Below are 16,839 nucleotides of genomic sequence, written 5' to 3'. Positions count from 1 at the left end.
AAACAACAATTATCATCTTACATGCAATATCCTTTGTCATTACAGGCTGTGATGGCTCACTGGGCTCGCCAAAACCAGCCTTATTCTCTGCAGTGACACGGAATTCATATTCAATTCCCTCTGACAGGCCTGAGACCTTATAACGTAGATCAGAAATTGACTTCTTTGAAGCTCTGACCCATCTCATTCCTCTTCTCTCTTTTCTCTCAACACTATAGCCTCGAATGTCACTTCCCCTATCTATAGTTGGTCTCTTCCAGGAAATTGTTACAGCATTTTTACTGACATTATCAATTTCTGGTTTTGATGGTGGCCCGGGGGGTCCTGCAAAAAAAGTGAAAAAGTTGAAAAAAACAATAATAAATAAATAAATATATACATACATATATATATATATATATATATATATAGAGAGAGAGAGAGAGAGAGAGAGAGAGAGAGAGAGAGAGAGAGAGAGAGAGTCTGAAACAAAAAAATGCAGTAAAAATTGAAGTTGGGCTTACCAAAGCTGTCAACCATTTTAACTGGTCCAGACTGTGTCACATCCCCAGTGCCATACTGATTGACTGCTGAAACACGGAATATGTATTCATTTCCCTTTATCAGCTTGCTGGCAACATAGCGGCAATCCATAACATTTTCAGCAAGCTTTGTCCAGAGTAGGCGGCTGGTTTCTCTCTTTTCTAACATGTATGATTTGATACTGCAGCCACCATCTTCTTCTGGTGGCAACCATGTTAATGTGCATTTTTCAGCAGAAACACTGCTGGCTTCAATGGGACCTGGAGGTCCAGGCACATCTAGGATTTTCACTTTAACTTTTTCTTCTTTGATACCAAATGGATTGCTTGCACTAATGGTGTACTCTCCAGTGTTCTTTCGGCTGGCATACTTGATAGACAAAGTTGAAGATGTGGGAGTGCTTGTGATTTGGACAATATCTGAGGACTTGAATTCTCTTCCACCCTTAGACCACACAGCTGTAGGAGGTGGTTTGCCAAGAATGCTTGATGCTGTGATGATAATTGTTTCTCCAGCCCTCACAGTCACTCCATCCTTCATTTCAGGGTCAATTGTGATAGTTGGCGGTTCTGTAAAAAGTTAGTTAATGATTATAAACATTGGTATGTTTATGGAGGGTTTGGTTAAGCAAATTAATTAAAACCTAACAATATAACTTACCATATTCATTTTTGCAGATAAGAGGCTCAGTTGTCTCTGAGGGAGCACTGATAGCTCCAGCTGCATTTTTAGCCCTTATTCTGAATTCACAAGTACAGCCTTCCTGTAGGTCTGTAACAGTGTATGCACAGCTTTGGACATTCACATGGTTAGCCTTCATCCATGTCTTTCCAGGATGCTCTAATTTCTCAACAATATAGCCAGTCAATTTGTGACCCCCGTCATACTTGGGTGCAGTCCAAATAAGTGTTACACTGTTTCTTGTGACATTGATCACATCAGGTTTGCCAGGTGGATCTATAGAAAGAGACAATAATAATAACAAAAATCATTTTGTGCTCTCTTCCTCATAAACAGCACAAATAGAAGTAGGAAAAGTAAAAAGAGAGTACACTGAGACTCACCAATAGGATCAAGAGCAACAAGTGATTCAGTTGTTTTGCTTGGCTTTCCAAGTCCTGCTATATTCATAGCTATTACCCTAAATTCATATTCCAGGCCTTCAACCAAACCGGTCACTCTGCATTCTTTCACTCTCAAAGGTGTCTTGCTGGCTCTCTTCCACATTAAGCTATTTCTATCTTTGAATTCCACGTAATATCCTATAAGCAATATTAGAAGTAAAAGTTTTTAGATACGACGAAACTGCTAAATAACTACAGTAAATAAATAAATAAATAAATAAATAAATAACTGTAGTAAATAAATGTTTTACCTGTGATGGGAGAGCCTCCAGTATCTTTTGGATCAGACCATGTTAGGATAGCAGACTCATGACGAATGCTCACAACCTCAGGTGGTGCTGAAGCCCCTGGTGCATCTGGTGTAGGGAAAAGTGTGTATTTGATGTAAACAAATATTTTTAAATATCCAGCATATTTCATTACATAAAAAATATTTGGGCTTTCCTGTTAAATACTTACTAAATGGATGTTTAGCAATCACTGGATCAGATCTGAGGAACTCTCCAAATCCATATTTATTTTCAGCACAAACTCTGAAGATGTATTCTGTTCCGTCATGAAGTCTTGTAACTCTCATAGAGTTCTTCTGAATCGCAGAAGCAACTGTGACCCACTTGTTAGCAGTAGAATGCCTCTTCTCCAAAATATAGTTGCTAACTTCTGATCCACCATCATCTTTGGGTGGGCCCCATTCTACAGTAATCGCCTCTGCTGTGATTTCATCAAATTTGATAGGACCAGTGCAGATTCCAGGCTTTCCAACAACTTTAATGTCAATAGCTGATTCCTTTGTTCCAGCAATGTTTCTCAAAATGATAGTGAATTTGCCAGCATCGACTCTATGGCAATCACGAATCAGCAAGACCGTGTTTGTTGCGGTTGATTCAACTGAGATTCTGCCACTATCTGATAAAGTAACATCACCCTTTTTCCATGTGACTGCTGGAGCAGGTATACCAATAATAGGGATATTAAGGCGAACAGTGCTTCCTTCCTTTGCCACATAGCTTAAGTCTGGCAAGCCTTTAAGGTTACAGTCTGGAAGGACTGTAAAGAGAAAAGAGAAAAAGGAATATATTAATGGACATAATTGTATACCCACTAAGACACAAATGCAACTATTAGGTACACCAGGGCTTCTCAAAGTGTGGGGAGAGCACTTCAGACAAATATATAATGTGCAACCAGTTTCAAACAACAGAGATTTTGCTATATATTTTATACCATGGTATGTTAATCTATCTGCTGAGTGTAGGGCTGCTTAAAGTTATTAATAGGGCTGGGGCAAGAAATCAATGCATCGCAAATCGCGAAATGATTCTGGATTGATTCTGAGATTTTCAGAATGCATCACGATTCTCTCTCGCACTAGCACTCTTTGTGAGCATTTGAGCTTGTGGTTAAAAACTAGCCTAGAGCGCCATCTGCTGTTAAAAACTAAGATCAGAATCGATTCGAGAGAATCGCAATGCATTCTGAAAATCTCGAAATCGATCTATGAATCGCGATGCATCGATTTATTGTCCTAGTCCTAGTTATTAACATGTCAGAGCAATAAAGAAACATGGGTGAAGGAGAAAATAAAGACTGAAACATACCTAAAAGTTATTAAAAGCACTATAAACCATGCAAGAGAACTGGGTACTGAGACTATTCATGTAAACACATTCTTAAGTTATGTCTTAAGTAAACATAAACAGTTATTATATGGAATCTGTGCATAAGGTATTAAAGTGACATCCTTGTGAGAAAAAAAATTACTCGCTTCTCTTGACCGAATAGCTTTTGTAGCATATTTAATTCATACAATGACAAGTATGCAGTTTTTTATTTTGTATTTGATTACTTTTTATAATTTAATTTCTGTAGTATTTTTTACTAGAACAAACAACAACAACAACAACCTTAAAGCACTTTATTCTATTCTATACTATTCTATTATTATTTGTCATATTTATTTTAATTAGCATCTTTCATATTTTATTAAATAAATAATTTAGCTTTTTGCCAATTGAAGTTTTTACTTCAGGCTGGGTCAGAAGGCCCACTGTATTTGACTTTGAAAACCACTGAAGTAGATTATATGAATACCTATTTGATCTTTAGCCAAGACAGTGAGCTCAGTTGGTGGTCCTTCAGCTGCTTCATTAATGGCCTTGACTCTGAACAAGTACTCCTTTCCTTCTACAAGATCACTCACTGTGTACTGTGTGACCTTAGACTTAATTAGAAGCTTCCATTTGTCTTCCCCTTCACTGATCTCTAGAGCATATGCAACAACATGGCTTCCACCATCACTGATTGGCTTCTTCCAGCCAAGAGTGCAAGAATTCTTGGTGATCTCTGAAGGCTTAAAATCTGTAACTGGTCCAGGTTGCTCTGCAATATACAGCAATATTAGAATTTAGTATAATTAACAGATTAATGTATTTAAACTTTAAACTAACTTGCAACATTATCAAAGAAGTCTCACCTGAGGCTTTGACTGGTCCAGCTGTCTCACAACCCTCACCAATGCCGTATATATTTTCAGCTAGGACTCTGAAGCAGTATGATTTTCCTGCTTCGAGATTAGTAATCCTGAAAGATGTCTTGGAACACTCAGGAGCAACACAGGTCCAGGCCTTTCGCTCAGCCAGACGTTTTTCAACAACATAGCTCTTAACTGGACTACCACCATCAATTAACGGAGCATCCCAAGTAATTGATACATGGTCCTTTGAGGTCTCCTTAACAATCAGATTGACTGGGGGTCCAGGTGTGTCTGTGTACATTTACAGACAGTAGTTAGATACAGTAAATAATAAACCTCAAATGGAAAATTGTGGGGAAAAAAAAGAAAAAAAAAAAAACCTTACCTAGTACTTTGACAACAATGGTATATGACTTGGTACCACTACTGTTTTCTAGAGTTAGAACATATTTGCCGGCATCATATCTGTTGATTTCCTCACAATAAAGGAAAGTATCCCATTCAGTTGTCTTGATCATAAGACCTTGTCTCTCTTTCAAGTTTGCATTGACCTTAGTCCATGTTGCCTTTGGAGCAGGACGCCCTCTCAGAGGTACATAAATTCTCATTGTGACTCCAGCACGCAAAACTAGTGCTTTTCTGAGATCTGCATCAAGTTCAGCCTCAGGGGCAACTAAGAGAAAATTTAAATGAAAATAATATCAGAAATGTTTTGAAACATTTTGAAATCCCATATATTTGGTTATACTTACTCAGGATATCCTTTGCCATATGTTTTCCAGGAACTTCACTTGGCTCTCCAAATCCAATCTTGTTTACAGCAGTAACACGGAACTGGTATTCAGTGTTATCCATAAGACCAGTAACATTATATTTTGTTGCCTGGAGATTCTTTGGAACATTGCACTTCAGCCAGTCTTCTGCATCTGCTCTCTTGTACTCAACAAGATAGCCCAGAATTTCACATCCACCATCATAGGCTGGCTTGGTCCAGGACAAACTGATTGAACTGTGTGTAGAGTCAACAACCTTTGGAAAAGCAGGTGGTCCAGGAGGATCTATGATAAAACCACAGAAACACAAGGAATTAAATGCATGAACTATAAAAGTTTTTTTTTTTTTTGCTAACTTAATTGTAAATTATCGTCCAGTGCAGTATTGTTAGTACTTACACACTGGGTCTACTGCAATAACACCAACTGATGGATCACTTGGTTTGCCAAGACCAGCTTTATTGAGTGCAATGACTCTGAATTCATACTCGGATCCCTCTGTAAGGCCTCCAGCTTTAATTGTCCTGTCAATAACTGGTTTTCTGTTTACTTTAGCCCAATTGAGGTCTTGAGTTTCACGCTTCTCGACCATGTATCCAAGAATAGTAGCCTTGCCATCATCAGCAGGGGCCTTCCAACTGACACTCATGTGATCTCTGGTGATATTGGTAATAATTGGAGGTTCACATGGTCCTGGAACATCTGAATTTGGAAAAAAAGATTTAGGTTGGATTTGTTTAATCACGTTATTTTGTTTAAAGAATATACATTTTCAAAATGATATAATATATTTACATTAATTTTAGAGATCAACCGATAATTGGTTTGACATTTTTGAATGATATTTAGGTTTTTCTAATGGTGAAAAGCCTTTAAAGAATAGCACTCAAAACACCATTACAATGTATTATTGACCAAAAATGTAGTTAACCAATTATTGTTTATATCATGTTTATATTACATAATGTACATAACAGCCATTCTATGCAGTCAAAGCTTGTAACAAAATCTACCTGTGTAAAACTTTCAACATTAGATTAACACGTACAGTTAACTTCATTTTTGGCATTATTCATCCACATAATTACAACCCTGTAGGAAATAATGTAACATGTTTGATTTTAACTAAGACTAGAGTAGTAAACTGGAGTACAAGATTTTTCACTTCCCTAGAATGTATGATTTTTGCTGTGAACTACTGAGCATTATACAGCCTTCTAAATAAAGAAAAAAACAAGAGTACATTCTAAATTATTTTTAATTATATGTAATATTATTTATACTTTTAATATAAAAAAGTCGATGCTGTAATGAAAATACTGTAATGGTCACTCATCGGTCTATCTCTATATTATATAAATGCACAAGAAAGAATAAAATGTTACCAAATGGATTCTTGGCGATCACAGAATTAGTCACAATTGGGTCTCCAACACCATACTTGTTCTCAGCACTGATGCGGAACTCATATTCATGGCCTTCAATGAGTTTCTCCACAGAACAGTCCGTTATCTGACCATTAATGTTAGCAGTAACTTGTGCCCAGTTAGCTCTGCTTGTTTCACGTTTGTCAACAATGTAATTTGTGATTTCAGAACCACCATCAGCAAGAGGTGGATCCCACCTCACTTTCACTCGGTCAGCAAAAACATGGCTTATCTTCACTGATGCTGGGGGTCCAGGTTTATCTGCAGAAAAACAATTATGCATTATTCACATAACAAATACTTTCTTAAATGTTTGAAAGACAATGCACACTCAGTGCTTTTTTGGCATATTTTGAATGTTAACTTACCTAGAACCTTCAATTTAATGTTGCCAGACTTTGTGCCACTTGGGTTCTCAGCAGAAATGGTATACTCGCCGGACTCTTTTCTTGTCACAGAGAACAGTTCCAAGGAGAAGAGATGCACCTTCTGAGTCATTTTCATACCTTCTGCCAATTTGAATGGAACACCATCTTTCTTCCAAGAGACTTTTGGCATTGGTTTACCATAAACTTCAGCCTCCAGGCAGACATTTGCTCCAGCTTTGACAACAATTAAGTTCTTCATTGCTAAACTAATCTCAACTCTAGGTGGAACTGAGATAATACAAAGAGAGACATCAAATAAACTATATAAAGTCCATCATTTAGAAAATAATAACATTATTGGTGGAACGTAAGACTTACCATGCTCTGCAATAACTGGGATAGCATCAGATTCCTCTGAGGGCAGACTGACATTAATTGCTGTCTTGGCAATTATTCTGAACTTGTACTGTGCTCCCTCCTCAAGTCCAGGAACAGTGTATTCTTCCTTTGGTACATTCTGACTGCTTGTGTTGACACGCATCCATTTGTCACCTGGAAGCTTCAGAGATTCAACATAATAACCAATGAGTTTGCTTCCACCATCATGTTTTGGACGGTTCCAGACAAGAGAGACAGAATTTCTGGTCACATCAAGAACTTGGGGTTTGCCAGGTGGATCTAAAAAAGAATATACAAAAAACTTGTAGTGCTTTTATTTTAACTCTTATTAAAAGTGACAGCAGCATGTTTTCCCCCCTACACATACCAACTGGAGATCTTGCAGTGATAAAATCTGTCTGTTTGCTTGGTTTGCCTTGTCCTGCTTTGTTAACAGCAGACACTCTGAATGTGTACTCCAGACCATCGAAGAGGCCAGAACATGTATATTCAGTTGAGCGAACAAGGACCTCATTTGCCTTGACCCACAAGAGGCTATTTCTTTCTTTGCGCTCAATGCAATATCCTGTGATGGGACTGCCACCATCGTTCACTGGTACCTCCCAGGACAACACAACAAATTCCTTGCTGATTTTGTTGACACAACAGTTCCTTGGCTCACTGGGTGGATCTGAAATCGGAAAATGTGTATTGGTGTAAATAAAGCCTAATCCCTTTGTGTGTCTGTGTTCAAATGTGTCAATTTATGAGACTTACCAAATGGATATCTAGCAATGACCTTCTCAGCGTAAATTGGTTCTGAAATTCCAAAGCGGTTTTCAGCACGGACACGGAAGCCATACTCTTTGCCACATGTGAGCTTTCCAACTCTGCAACTGGTCTTGGTGCAAGATGCAGCTGTGACCCAGTCACCTCTTGTCACATCACACTTCTCAACAATGTAGTTTGTGATGTTGCTGCCACCATCTTCAGCAGGTGAATCCCATGCTAGTGTGCAGGCATCTACATCCACCTCAAGAATTTGTAGAGGACCCTGTGGAGGACCAGGGATGTCTAAAAAAAAAAAAAAAAAAAATTAGACTTCAATAGACTTCACATTTTGAGACTATTAAGGCAATTTTCTTAATAAAAAAATCGACTTTACACCATGCCTATGGCCAAATCATGCTCATCAATCATCAATGCTGATATACATCCATATCGCACTGCTACTCGTGTGATATTGCTCATATAGATAGGGCTTAACATTAATGCTTTTCCGCTTGTCCAGGACAAGTGAATTTTTTGAAGGGGAAAGTGTAAGATCATTTTAATCAGTAGACTGATTAAAACCTCAGTGACAAAAAATAATTAGGGAAGCATCGAAACGCGAGATTTCAGTGAGAATTAATTACAGTCAGTGTAAACAGGGATTGCCTGTCTCTTTGTGAGAGACTTTGTGGAGAAATCAAAACAAATGAGTGTAACAGCACACATAAAGTAACTCACAGAAGAAACATACTGAAGTAAAATTCTTTATAATGGGGTATAGTTAAGTAACGTAACAAGACCAAGGGAGCTGCATTGTTGAATATTATCCTGATTGCAAATGTTCCAAAAAAATGTTCCAAAAAAAGATCACAGCAGAACTATTGCGCATTCTCAAAGCAACACTCAGCAGTGTTTTGTTACTGAACGATTTAGCATTTTGAAACGAATCGGTTGAATGAATGACTCAATGACTCACTCAATAAGTGACTTGCCGCCACCTACTGGTGGTTTAGTTTCATGTTTAAAAGTCTCATTGCATTTTTTCCCAACATTTCTTATTTGTTTATTAAAAAATGTATTTAAAACATTAATCTCATCACATTATTTATTGCAGTTGTAATTTTGCAATGTAAATTATTTAATTTGATTTGTAACAGCCCTGTTGTGTCTTATTATTATAATTGAATTTATTGAGCAAATTTAAGAATTTGACATTAAAAGATGACGCATAGATTTAACAAGGTTAAAAAAAATGCCTTTATAAAGGTAAATAACGCCCTGGGCTAATAATCAATTATAATAAACAGATTTAAGTATCTAAAAGCTGATGGAACACTTTTGCTTCAGAATAAATTATGTTTACACCATACACACCAAGTGAATAACTGATTTACTTGTCCGAATGACAAGCACATGACAAGGCTTAATGTCAAGTATAATAAATATATATATATATATATATATTAATAATCTTACCCATAATGATTATTCGGATGATCTGGTTGACCTTAGCAGTGCTGTTTTCAGCAGAAAAACTGTAATAACCACTATCCTTCCTTGTAACTTCTTTGATCAAAAGTGTATTTGTGGTTGATGTTTTTTGTATGAAGAGACGATCAGATGTAACTAAATCATCATTTCCTCTTCTCCATTTTGTGACTGGTGCAGGCTTCCCAGACACAAGAGCCTCAACTATAAGTTTAGTTCCTGCTCTTGCTGTAACCACATCGGGGATGATGATCTTTGGTGCCACTAAAAAAAAAGGTATAAAATGTATTCAGAGTGTGATTCATGACAAACACAGCATAAATAAAAATAAATTAATAATGGGAGAGCACAAAATCTTAGTCTACATACTCAGCTGTTCCTTGACCTCAAATATGCCCTCAGCTTCTCTTGCCAAACTGCATCCTATTGCGTTTCTTGCGGCGACCCTAAATCTGTACTTAGTGTTTTCTTTTAGTCCAGCTACAACAATGGTCAAGTCTTTCACAACCGAGTATGATGTCCATTTGTCCTCAGGTTGACCATCCTCCTGGTATTCAACAACATATCCATTAATCTTAGATCCACCATCTCTAAGTGGTTTCAGCCACCCAAGAGTTGCACTGTTTTTAGAAATTTCTAATACATCCATCTTCTTTGGAGGATCAGGCTCACCTTAACAAAGTAAAAATATACATATTATTTTTAAAATGCATTATATTATATGATACAATACAATATAAAATAATATAATAAATTATACTGTGCCATGTGGACTTACTTTTGGAATCTGTTGCTAGGTAGGACTTTGGAGAGTCTTGAGGCAAACCGATGCCATACTTGTTAACTGCCATCACCCGGAAGTAATATTCTGTTCCTGGTGTCAGATTTGTGATTTTGAAGCTTGTCTTCTTTAAGTCATTTGTGCAATTTGTCCATGTTTTCCTGTCAACCTCACGCTTTTCAACAACATAGTTAAGGATTGGACTACCACCATCATTTTCTGGAGGCAACCATGCAAGCTGGCAGGTTGTCTTTGTGATATCAGTTCCCTCCAGTCCACCAACAGGACCAGGAGTATCTGTTGATAAATTTCAGGAACAGTTTTACCGACAGTACCTTGTATTGGGTAAATGTAAAGCTTATCTTAATTTTAAATGCATTTTATGCAAATATAAGTTTACCTAAGACTTTTACACGAACATATACAGCCTTTTCTCCAGAGGCATTTGAAAGAGTCAAAGCATATCTGCCAGAGTCTTCACGTGAACACTCAGGAATCACAAGAAAGGTCATTGTATCAATCTGATCCACATGGCCCCTTCTAATGACATTGTCAACTCCCATGCGCTTCCAAGTCACTTTAGGTGCTGGTCTTCCTCTAATTGTTGCAAAAAGTCTGATAGGACATCCAGCTCTAACGCTAAGGCCTTTTCTTAGACTGGCATCAAGATCAATCTCTGGAGGTTCTGTTGTGAAGAAAAAAGACTGAATAAGTGTACTGAATTTCAAGGGGAATCATATAAGAGACACTTTAAAACAAACACTTACCATTGACCTCCTTTGGTGATACAGCATCCTTGAGGTTTGCGGGACAGCCCATGCCAACTTGGTTTTGAGCAGACACTCGGAATTCATATTCCTGTCTCTCATCCAAGTGAATAATTGTAAATTCAGTTATGACAAGTTGTCCAGAAGTATTACATTTCTTCCAGCCTTCCTCAGGATCTCTCACTAGTTCACCTTCCATTTGCACCTTATCCCTCATTTCAACCAGATATCCAATTATTGGAGCACCACCATCATACACAGGCTTCGCCCAGCTAAGTGTAATCGATGTCTTTGTGCTATCAACTACTTTAAGGCTGCCAGGAGGACCAGGGGGCTCTAAATATTACAAAAATTGTCAGCTTAGTTTAAGATACAATTAAATGCATCCTTAGGGGAAAAAAACATTATACAATCTCAGATAAATAGATGTAATAAAGACTATACATACCGATTGGATCTTTTGCAGTGACGGGCCTGGATGCTTTGCTTGGTTCTCCCAATCCTACTTCATTTTCAGCTTTGACACGGAATTGATAATCGTGGTTAGGGATCAGATTGGTGACCTTCATGCGTCTCTCAGAGATAGGGCTCTTTGTGACAGGAACCCATCGAACAGCCCGCTTTTCTTTTCTCTCCAGAATGTAACCAGTGATAGACTTTCCACCATCATTCTCAGGAGGAGCCCATACCACAGTCATCTCATCTTTACCAATTTTGGTTACCTCAGGTGCATCAGGTGGGCCAGGCCTGTTGTATTGTGTCTTAGCAATAATAGACCTACTCTCCATTGGTGGCCCAGTCCCCATTTTATTTTCTGCTCTGACCCTGAATATGTACTCATTTCCCTCAACAAGGCGTGTTACATTACAGTAGTTGGTGACAACAGAGGCAGAGTAAGTGGACCAAACCATTCTTCTCGTCTCACATTTTTCTAGAATATAGCTGTCCACCTCACAACCACCATCATCCTCTGGAGGATCCCATACAACTCTGCACTTGTCTGTGGAGATGCCAGAAATCTTCATATCTCTGACAGGTCCTGGTATATCCAAAACTGTAACATTGGCATATGCTGTGAATGATCCTGCTGAGTTTGTAGCAGTAACGACATATTTCCCAGTATCACTACGTTTGGATTTAGTAAGGAGGAATTTTGAGTAATCGTATCCAGTGTCAATACTGATCCTTGGGTTATCGCCTGTAGCCTTGTCCTTCACCCATGTAACCTCAGGCTGTGGTTTTCCTCTAAGTCCAGCCTCAAGTCTTACTGATTCACCCGCTTTGACCACAATGGTACCAACAAATTTCAGGTCAAGAACTGGTTTCTGAACTTCTTCTTTGACAAGAATATCAGATGTCTTAACCCAAGCACTTTCACCTCCATCATTTGTTGACTGGACTCTAAACTGATAGGTGTGGTTCTCAACACATTTGTCTACCATGAAGAATGTCTCTTTCAGGACTCCCTCATGTAACTTTTCCCACTCTTCAGCATCCTTTGCTTTTCTCTCCAAATGGTAGCCCAGGTTAGGACTGCCACCATCATAATCTGGTTTTCTCCATTTAAGAAAAACAAAGTTCTTACCGATATCACTGACGTGGAAGTTCTCTGGCTCACCTGGCTTCTGAAGTGGGTCGATTGCAAGGATAGGAGTTTTGGTTTCTGTTGCTGGTCCAGGACCACACTTGTTCTCAGCAGTCACACGGAATAAATATTCATGATTTTCCATGAGCTTTGCCTTTACCATACGATTTGTGCAGTCAGATGATATCATTGACCAGGCTCGTATACTTGGCTCCCGACATTCCACAATGTAATTTGTTATCTCAGTGCCTCCATTATCCTCAGGAGCATCCCAGGACACCATGCAAGAGTTTTTAGTTACATACGTCAACTTAAGATTCTGGCAGTGCCCAGGTCTATCCAGAACATTTACAATAATAGTAGCTGAGGCCTCTCCAGCTTCATTAGCAGCCTTAAGTATATACTTTCCATGATCTGCTCTGGTTGCTTCCTTGATACGCATTTGCACTACTGGGAAGTTGTTTATCAGAGTGGTACGCTTGCCCCTTTCCAAAATGCTTTCACCTTTGCTCCAAGTGATTTCTGGATCAGGTCTTGCTTTCACATATGCTACAACATTAATGTTATGTCCAACACGGACAGTCAAACGGTCACGGCATGTGGCATCCATCTCAATTTCGGGAGGAATGACAATATCCTTAGCAATAACTGACTCTGGGATTTCCCTAGTCTCACCTTCTCCAATCATGTTAACAGCTTTAACACGGAACCTGTATTCTGTGTCCTCTGTCAGTCCCTTTACTCTGTAAGCACACTGCTTAATCAGATCATCCTTATTGACTTTCTCCCACTCAGCACCTTCTTTATGGCATTCAACAATATATCCTAAGACTGGACTGCCTCCATCTCTTGTGGGTCTGATCCAGACTAAGTCAGCATGTGTACAACTGTAGTCCTTTATCTTAGGGTTAACTGGAGGTCCTGGAACAGTAATTGGTCTGCAAGGTCTGGCAGGATCTGAGATAGGTGAAGGTCCACTAAAGCCAGCAATATTTTCAGCAAATACTCTGAACTCATATTCGATACTTTCAAAAAGCCCAAGCACTCTATATCTAAGGTCCTTGCAGGGTGTTTTATTCACTCTAATCCATTTGCCTCCTTTATGTCTTCGCTCAATAATGTAACCACTGATTTGACTACCACCATCAAACAGTGGCATTGTCCATCCAAGTGTGAGTGCATCTTCAGATATATCAGATGCAACTGGTTTTCCAGGATGGCCAGGGGACTCAAACTGGTGCCGGGCTACAGTTGGTGCACTTTCAAGAGCTGCGCCGATTCCCATTTTATTTTCAGCGCGAATTCTCACAACATACTCAACTCCTTGCTGCAGACGAGAAATCTTGAGCCTTGTGGAAGTGCTGCCAGAACTTACTCCTCCCCAAGTTTCCTTATTAGATTCCCTCTTCTCAACAATATAGTTCATGACAGGGCTTCCACCATCCTCTTTGGGAGGACGCCAGTCAATGACCATGAATTCAGGAGTCACTTCAAGGATATTAACAGGACCTATCGGAGCAGATGGCACATCAAGAACTGTAACATTCAGAGAAACAGTCTTACTTCCTGCTGAGTTAGACACTGTGAGAATATAGATTCCGGTGTGATTTCTTGTGCAATCAGCAATGCTCAGAACAGTCGAGAAGTTGTCTGTGTCGATTTTGATATTGCCTTCACTTTTGATTTCCTCTCCATCAATGACCCATTTGGCAGTGGGAACCGGAAGGCCTCTCATAATGGCAGGCATCCTAATAGTGCTTCCAGCTTTCACAATGATTCCCTCAATCAATTTCACATCAACCTCAATAATGGGTGGTACTGCAAAGAATAAAGTAGAAGAATAGAAAATTGAATAATACATATTGAAAAAAAAAATGTCTTTAAATAATCATACGGGACATTAAAATTAGAGTCTAACCTAGTTTTTCCTGGCAAAGTACTGGCACAGTGGTATCTGGTCTACTTAGACCAATTGCATTCTCTGTCTTAACACGGAACCTGTAGGTCTTTCCTTCTTCCAGTCCAGTCACATGGCACTCAGGAATGCTGACAGTCTTAAAAATGATCCAATCCCTTTCACCTTCTTCTTGGTACTCAACCAAGAAACCTGTGATGTCACTTCCTCCCGTGCGATCGGGCCAATTCCACTGGAGCCACACCTCGGTTTTATCAGCATCTACATGATGCAGGTCTTTTGGTGGACCAGGAGGAACTGAAATATGAGATATGAAAACAAATGTTAGTTTATTATATATATTTTTTTTTTTTATGTTATACATTATAGATATTGTTTTGAAAATGAACATTAAATAAGCCACGAAGTGGAGAAATGTATCAGGCCATACTTACACAGGGGATTCATTGCTTTGATAGCTTTTGTTGTCTCAACATATTCGCTTCTTCCAAACTGATTTTCAGCTGCCACACGGAACATGTATGATGTTCCCTCAATCAAATGCTTAGCCATCATGCTACGTTTTTTGGATGATGAACAGACTGGCACCCATTGTGCAGATGCTGCATCCTTTTTCTCAACAACAAAGTTAGTGATGCGTGTACCACCATTATCTTCTGGGTCTTTCCAAGAGAGCTGGGCAGAATCACATCTGACATCAGATACCCTGAAATTCTGAACTGCTCCAGGCTTGTCTACAAAAACAAACAAACAAATAAAACAACAACTTAACTCTTTGCTGAAAAGAATGGTATTTTCTAGGGGTTTGATGAGTTTGCTATATTAAAAAGTGACGATATTTCTTGTTGAGGTGAAAAGCTGTCTCACGATATCAGCATGACGGAGTTGAGTTTGTGGCAAAATCTTTTACAGTTGCTTATATTGTTCTGTCTTTTATTGCATACGATAATTCATACTCAGAAATTAGAAATAAAGTGACATTTACTACGATGATTAAGATGATTAATAGTCAAAAGTCTTAAAAATACACCTGCATTGTTTTGCATTTTGTGACTCAGTCGAATAATAGTCTATTTCTCCAGTCATATATTTCGCCATTGAACATTTCTTAAAAATAGTGTTATAATATCATCTTGAATCGCTCTCGTGAGCCCAATATCATGTAGTCTTGTCTCATGAGCTAGGTGTATTGTCACACCCCTAGTATTTTCATTTTCATTTATTTTTATGTTCTATTTGTTATAAATTATTTAAAATTTGACAATTTCTGATTTCTTTGTAATATTAAAAAAATTTACCAAGAACAAGCACGGTGCATATGGCTGACTTTGATCCAGCTGGATTTTCAACAGTAAGTGTGTAATCGCCACAGTCTGCACGGGTGCAATAACGCATCTCTAGTTTGGTTGCTGTTCCAGATGTTTCAATCTCTGATCTTGTAGGAACATCTAATTCATTTTTCTTCCATGTGACTTTGGGGAAAGGCATTCCCTTGATTCCAGCAATAATATTAATATGGGTTCCGGCCATTGCTTTGAGTTCACGAGGCATGCCCAAATCCAGTTGAAGTTCTGGGGGCTCTAGACAAAAACAAAACAAAAATAGCATTTAATATTGTTACACATATTTTCTTAAATGCAATAACATGCATAATTAATAACTAATATAATACATATCCAAATACGCATAAATTACCAAGTCTGTCTTGTGCTCGAACAGGCTCTGGGACATATGCAGGCTCTGATTCGCCAGCAGCATTCACTGCCTTCACTCTAAATCTGTAAAGTGCACCATCCTCAAGGCTGATAACCTTGAATACAGTGCCCTGGCAGGAGTCAGGTGTCTGGTTAACTTGAATCCATTCCTCATCACCAGCTTTCTGATATTCAAGGAGATAGCCAAAGATTTTGCCTCTGCCACAGTCTTTTGGTGGCTGCCAAGAAAGAGTGACAGACTCTTTTGTCTTGTCAATTGCTACTGGAAGTACAGGTGGGCTTGGAATCACTGTGACAAGAAAATCATGAAAAAAGGTGGAGGGGGTGGGTGTTATTATTTTAACTTTGTTTAAACTTTTTTATTATTATTATTATTTTTTTTTAAATAGTTAATTGGAAATTTTTCATTTAAAACATCTTTGGATACATACCAATAGGATCTTTGGCATAGATGGGCTTTGAAGGTGGACTGGGGTCACCAACACCAATCACATTCTCTGCCATGACACGAAATTCATATTCACATCCCTTGAGAAGATCAGGAACCCAATATTCTGTGTTGGGGTAAATGCGGTCTTTTCCAGCTCTAGTCCACATATTGGCCTTGGTCTCCTTTCTTTCAACAATGTAGTCTTTGATTGGTTTGCCACCATCAGCTGGCTGGAGCCATGAAATCAGAGCTGTATCTTTATAGATTTCTTTTACCACAGGTGCCTGTGGTGCATCTGGAACCTCTGGAGGTGTTAGAAATT

General features: G+C 38.6%; 1 protein-coding gene across 1 annotated transcript in view; it reads right to left on the bottom strand.

The window, feature by feature from the left end:
* ttn.2 (titin, tandem duplicate 2) overlaps positions 1-16,839 on the bottom strand; it is a 162,713-nt gene that overhangs the window by 42,812 nt on the left and 103,062 nt on the right. Inside the window, exons 174-200 of the mRNA XM_081368710.1 lie at positions 16,519-16,821; positions 16,068-16,376; positions 15,671-15,952; positions 14,807-15,106; positions 14,376-14,669; positions 11,321-14,275; positions 10,873-11,208; positions 10,506-10,790; positions 10,103-10,402; positions 9,694-9,996; positions 9,313-9,588; positions 7,843-8,139; positions 7,454-7,756; positions 7,066-7,365; positions 6,688-6,975; positions 6,278-6,580; positions 5,292-5,594; positions 4,872-5,177; positions 4,505-4,792; positions 4,120-4,410; positions 3,738-4,025; positions 2,106-2,693; positions 1,898-2,002; positions 1,587-1,784; positions 1,183-1,479; positions 504-1,091; positions 22-324 (exon numbers count right to left, since the gene is read on the bottom strand). Coding sequence (XP_081224836.1) covers positions 22-324; positions 504-1,091; positions 1,183-1,479; positions 1,587-1,784; positions 1,898-2,002; positions 2,106-2,693; positions 3,738-4,025; positions 4,120-4,410; positions 4,505-4,792; positions 4,872-5,177; positions 5,292-5,594; positions 6,278-6,580; positions 6,688-6,975; positions 7,066-7,365; positions 7,454-7,756; positions 7,843-8,139; positions 9,313-9,588; positions 9,694-9,996; positions 10,103-10,402; positions 10,506-10,790; positions 10,873-11,208; positions 11,321-14,275; positions 14,376-14,669; positions 14,807-15,106; positions 15,671-15,952; positions 16,068-16,376; positions 16,519-16,821 — 10,989 coding nt within the window. The remainder of the gene's footprint in view (positions 1-21; positions 325-503; positions 1,092-1,182; positions 1,480-1,586; positions 1,785-1,897; positions 2,003-2,105; positions 2,694-3,737; positions 4,026-4,119; positions 4,411-4,504; positions 4,793-4,871; positions 5,178-5,291; positions 5,595-6,277; positions 6,581-6,687; positions 6,976-7,065; positions 7,366-7,453; positions 7,757-7,842; positions 8,140-9,312; positions 9,589-9,693; positions 9,997-10,102; positions 10,403-10,505; positions 10,791-10,872; positions 11,209-11,320; positions 14,276-14,375; positions 14,670-14,806; positions 15,107-15,670; positions 15,953-16,067; positions 16,377-16,518; positions 16,822-16,839) is intronic.

This window comes from Scardinius erythrophthalmus (assembly GCF_964197995.2).
Source record: "Scardinius erythrophthalmus genome assembly, chromosome: 6".
Lineage (NCBI taxonomy): Eukaryota > Metazoa > Chordata > Actinopteri > Cypriniformes > Leuciscidae > Scardinius > Scardinius erythrophthalmus.
The sequence above is the reverse complement of the archived record's forward strand: the minus strand, read 5'-3'. Positions and strand labels throughout refer to the sequence as shown.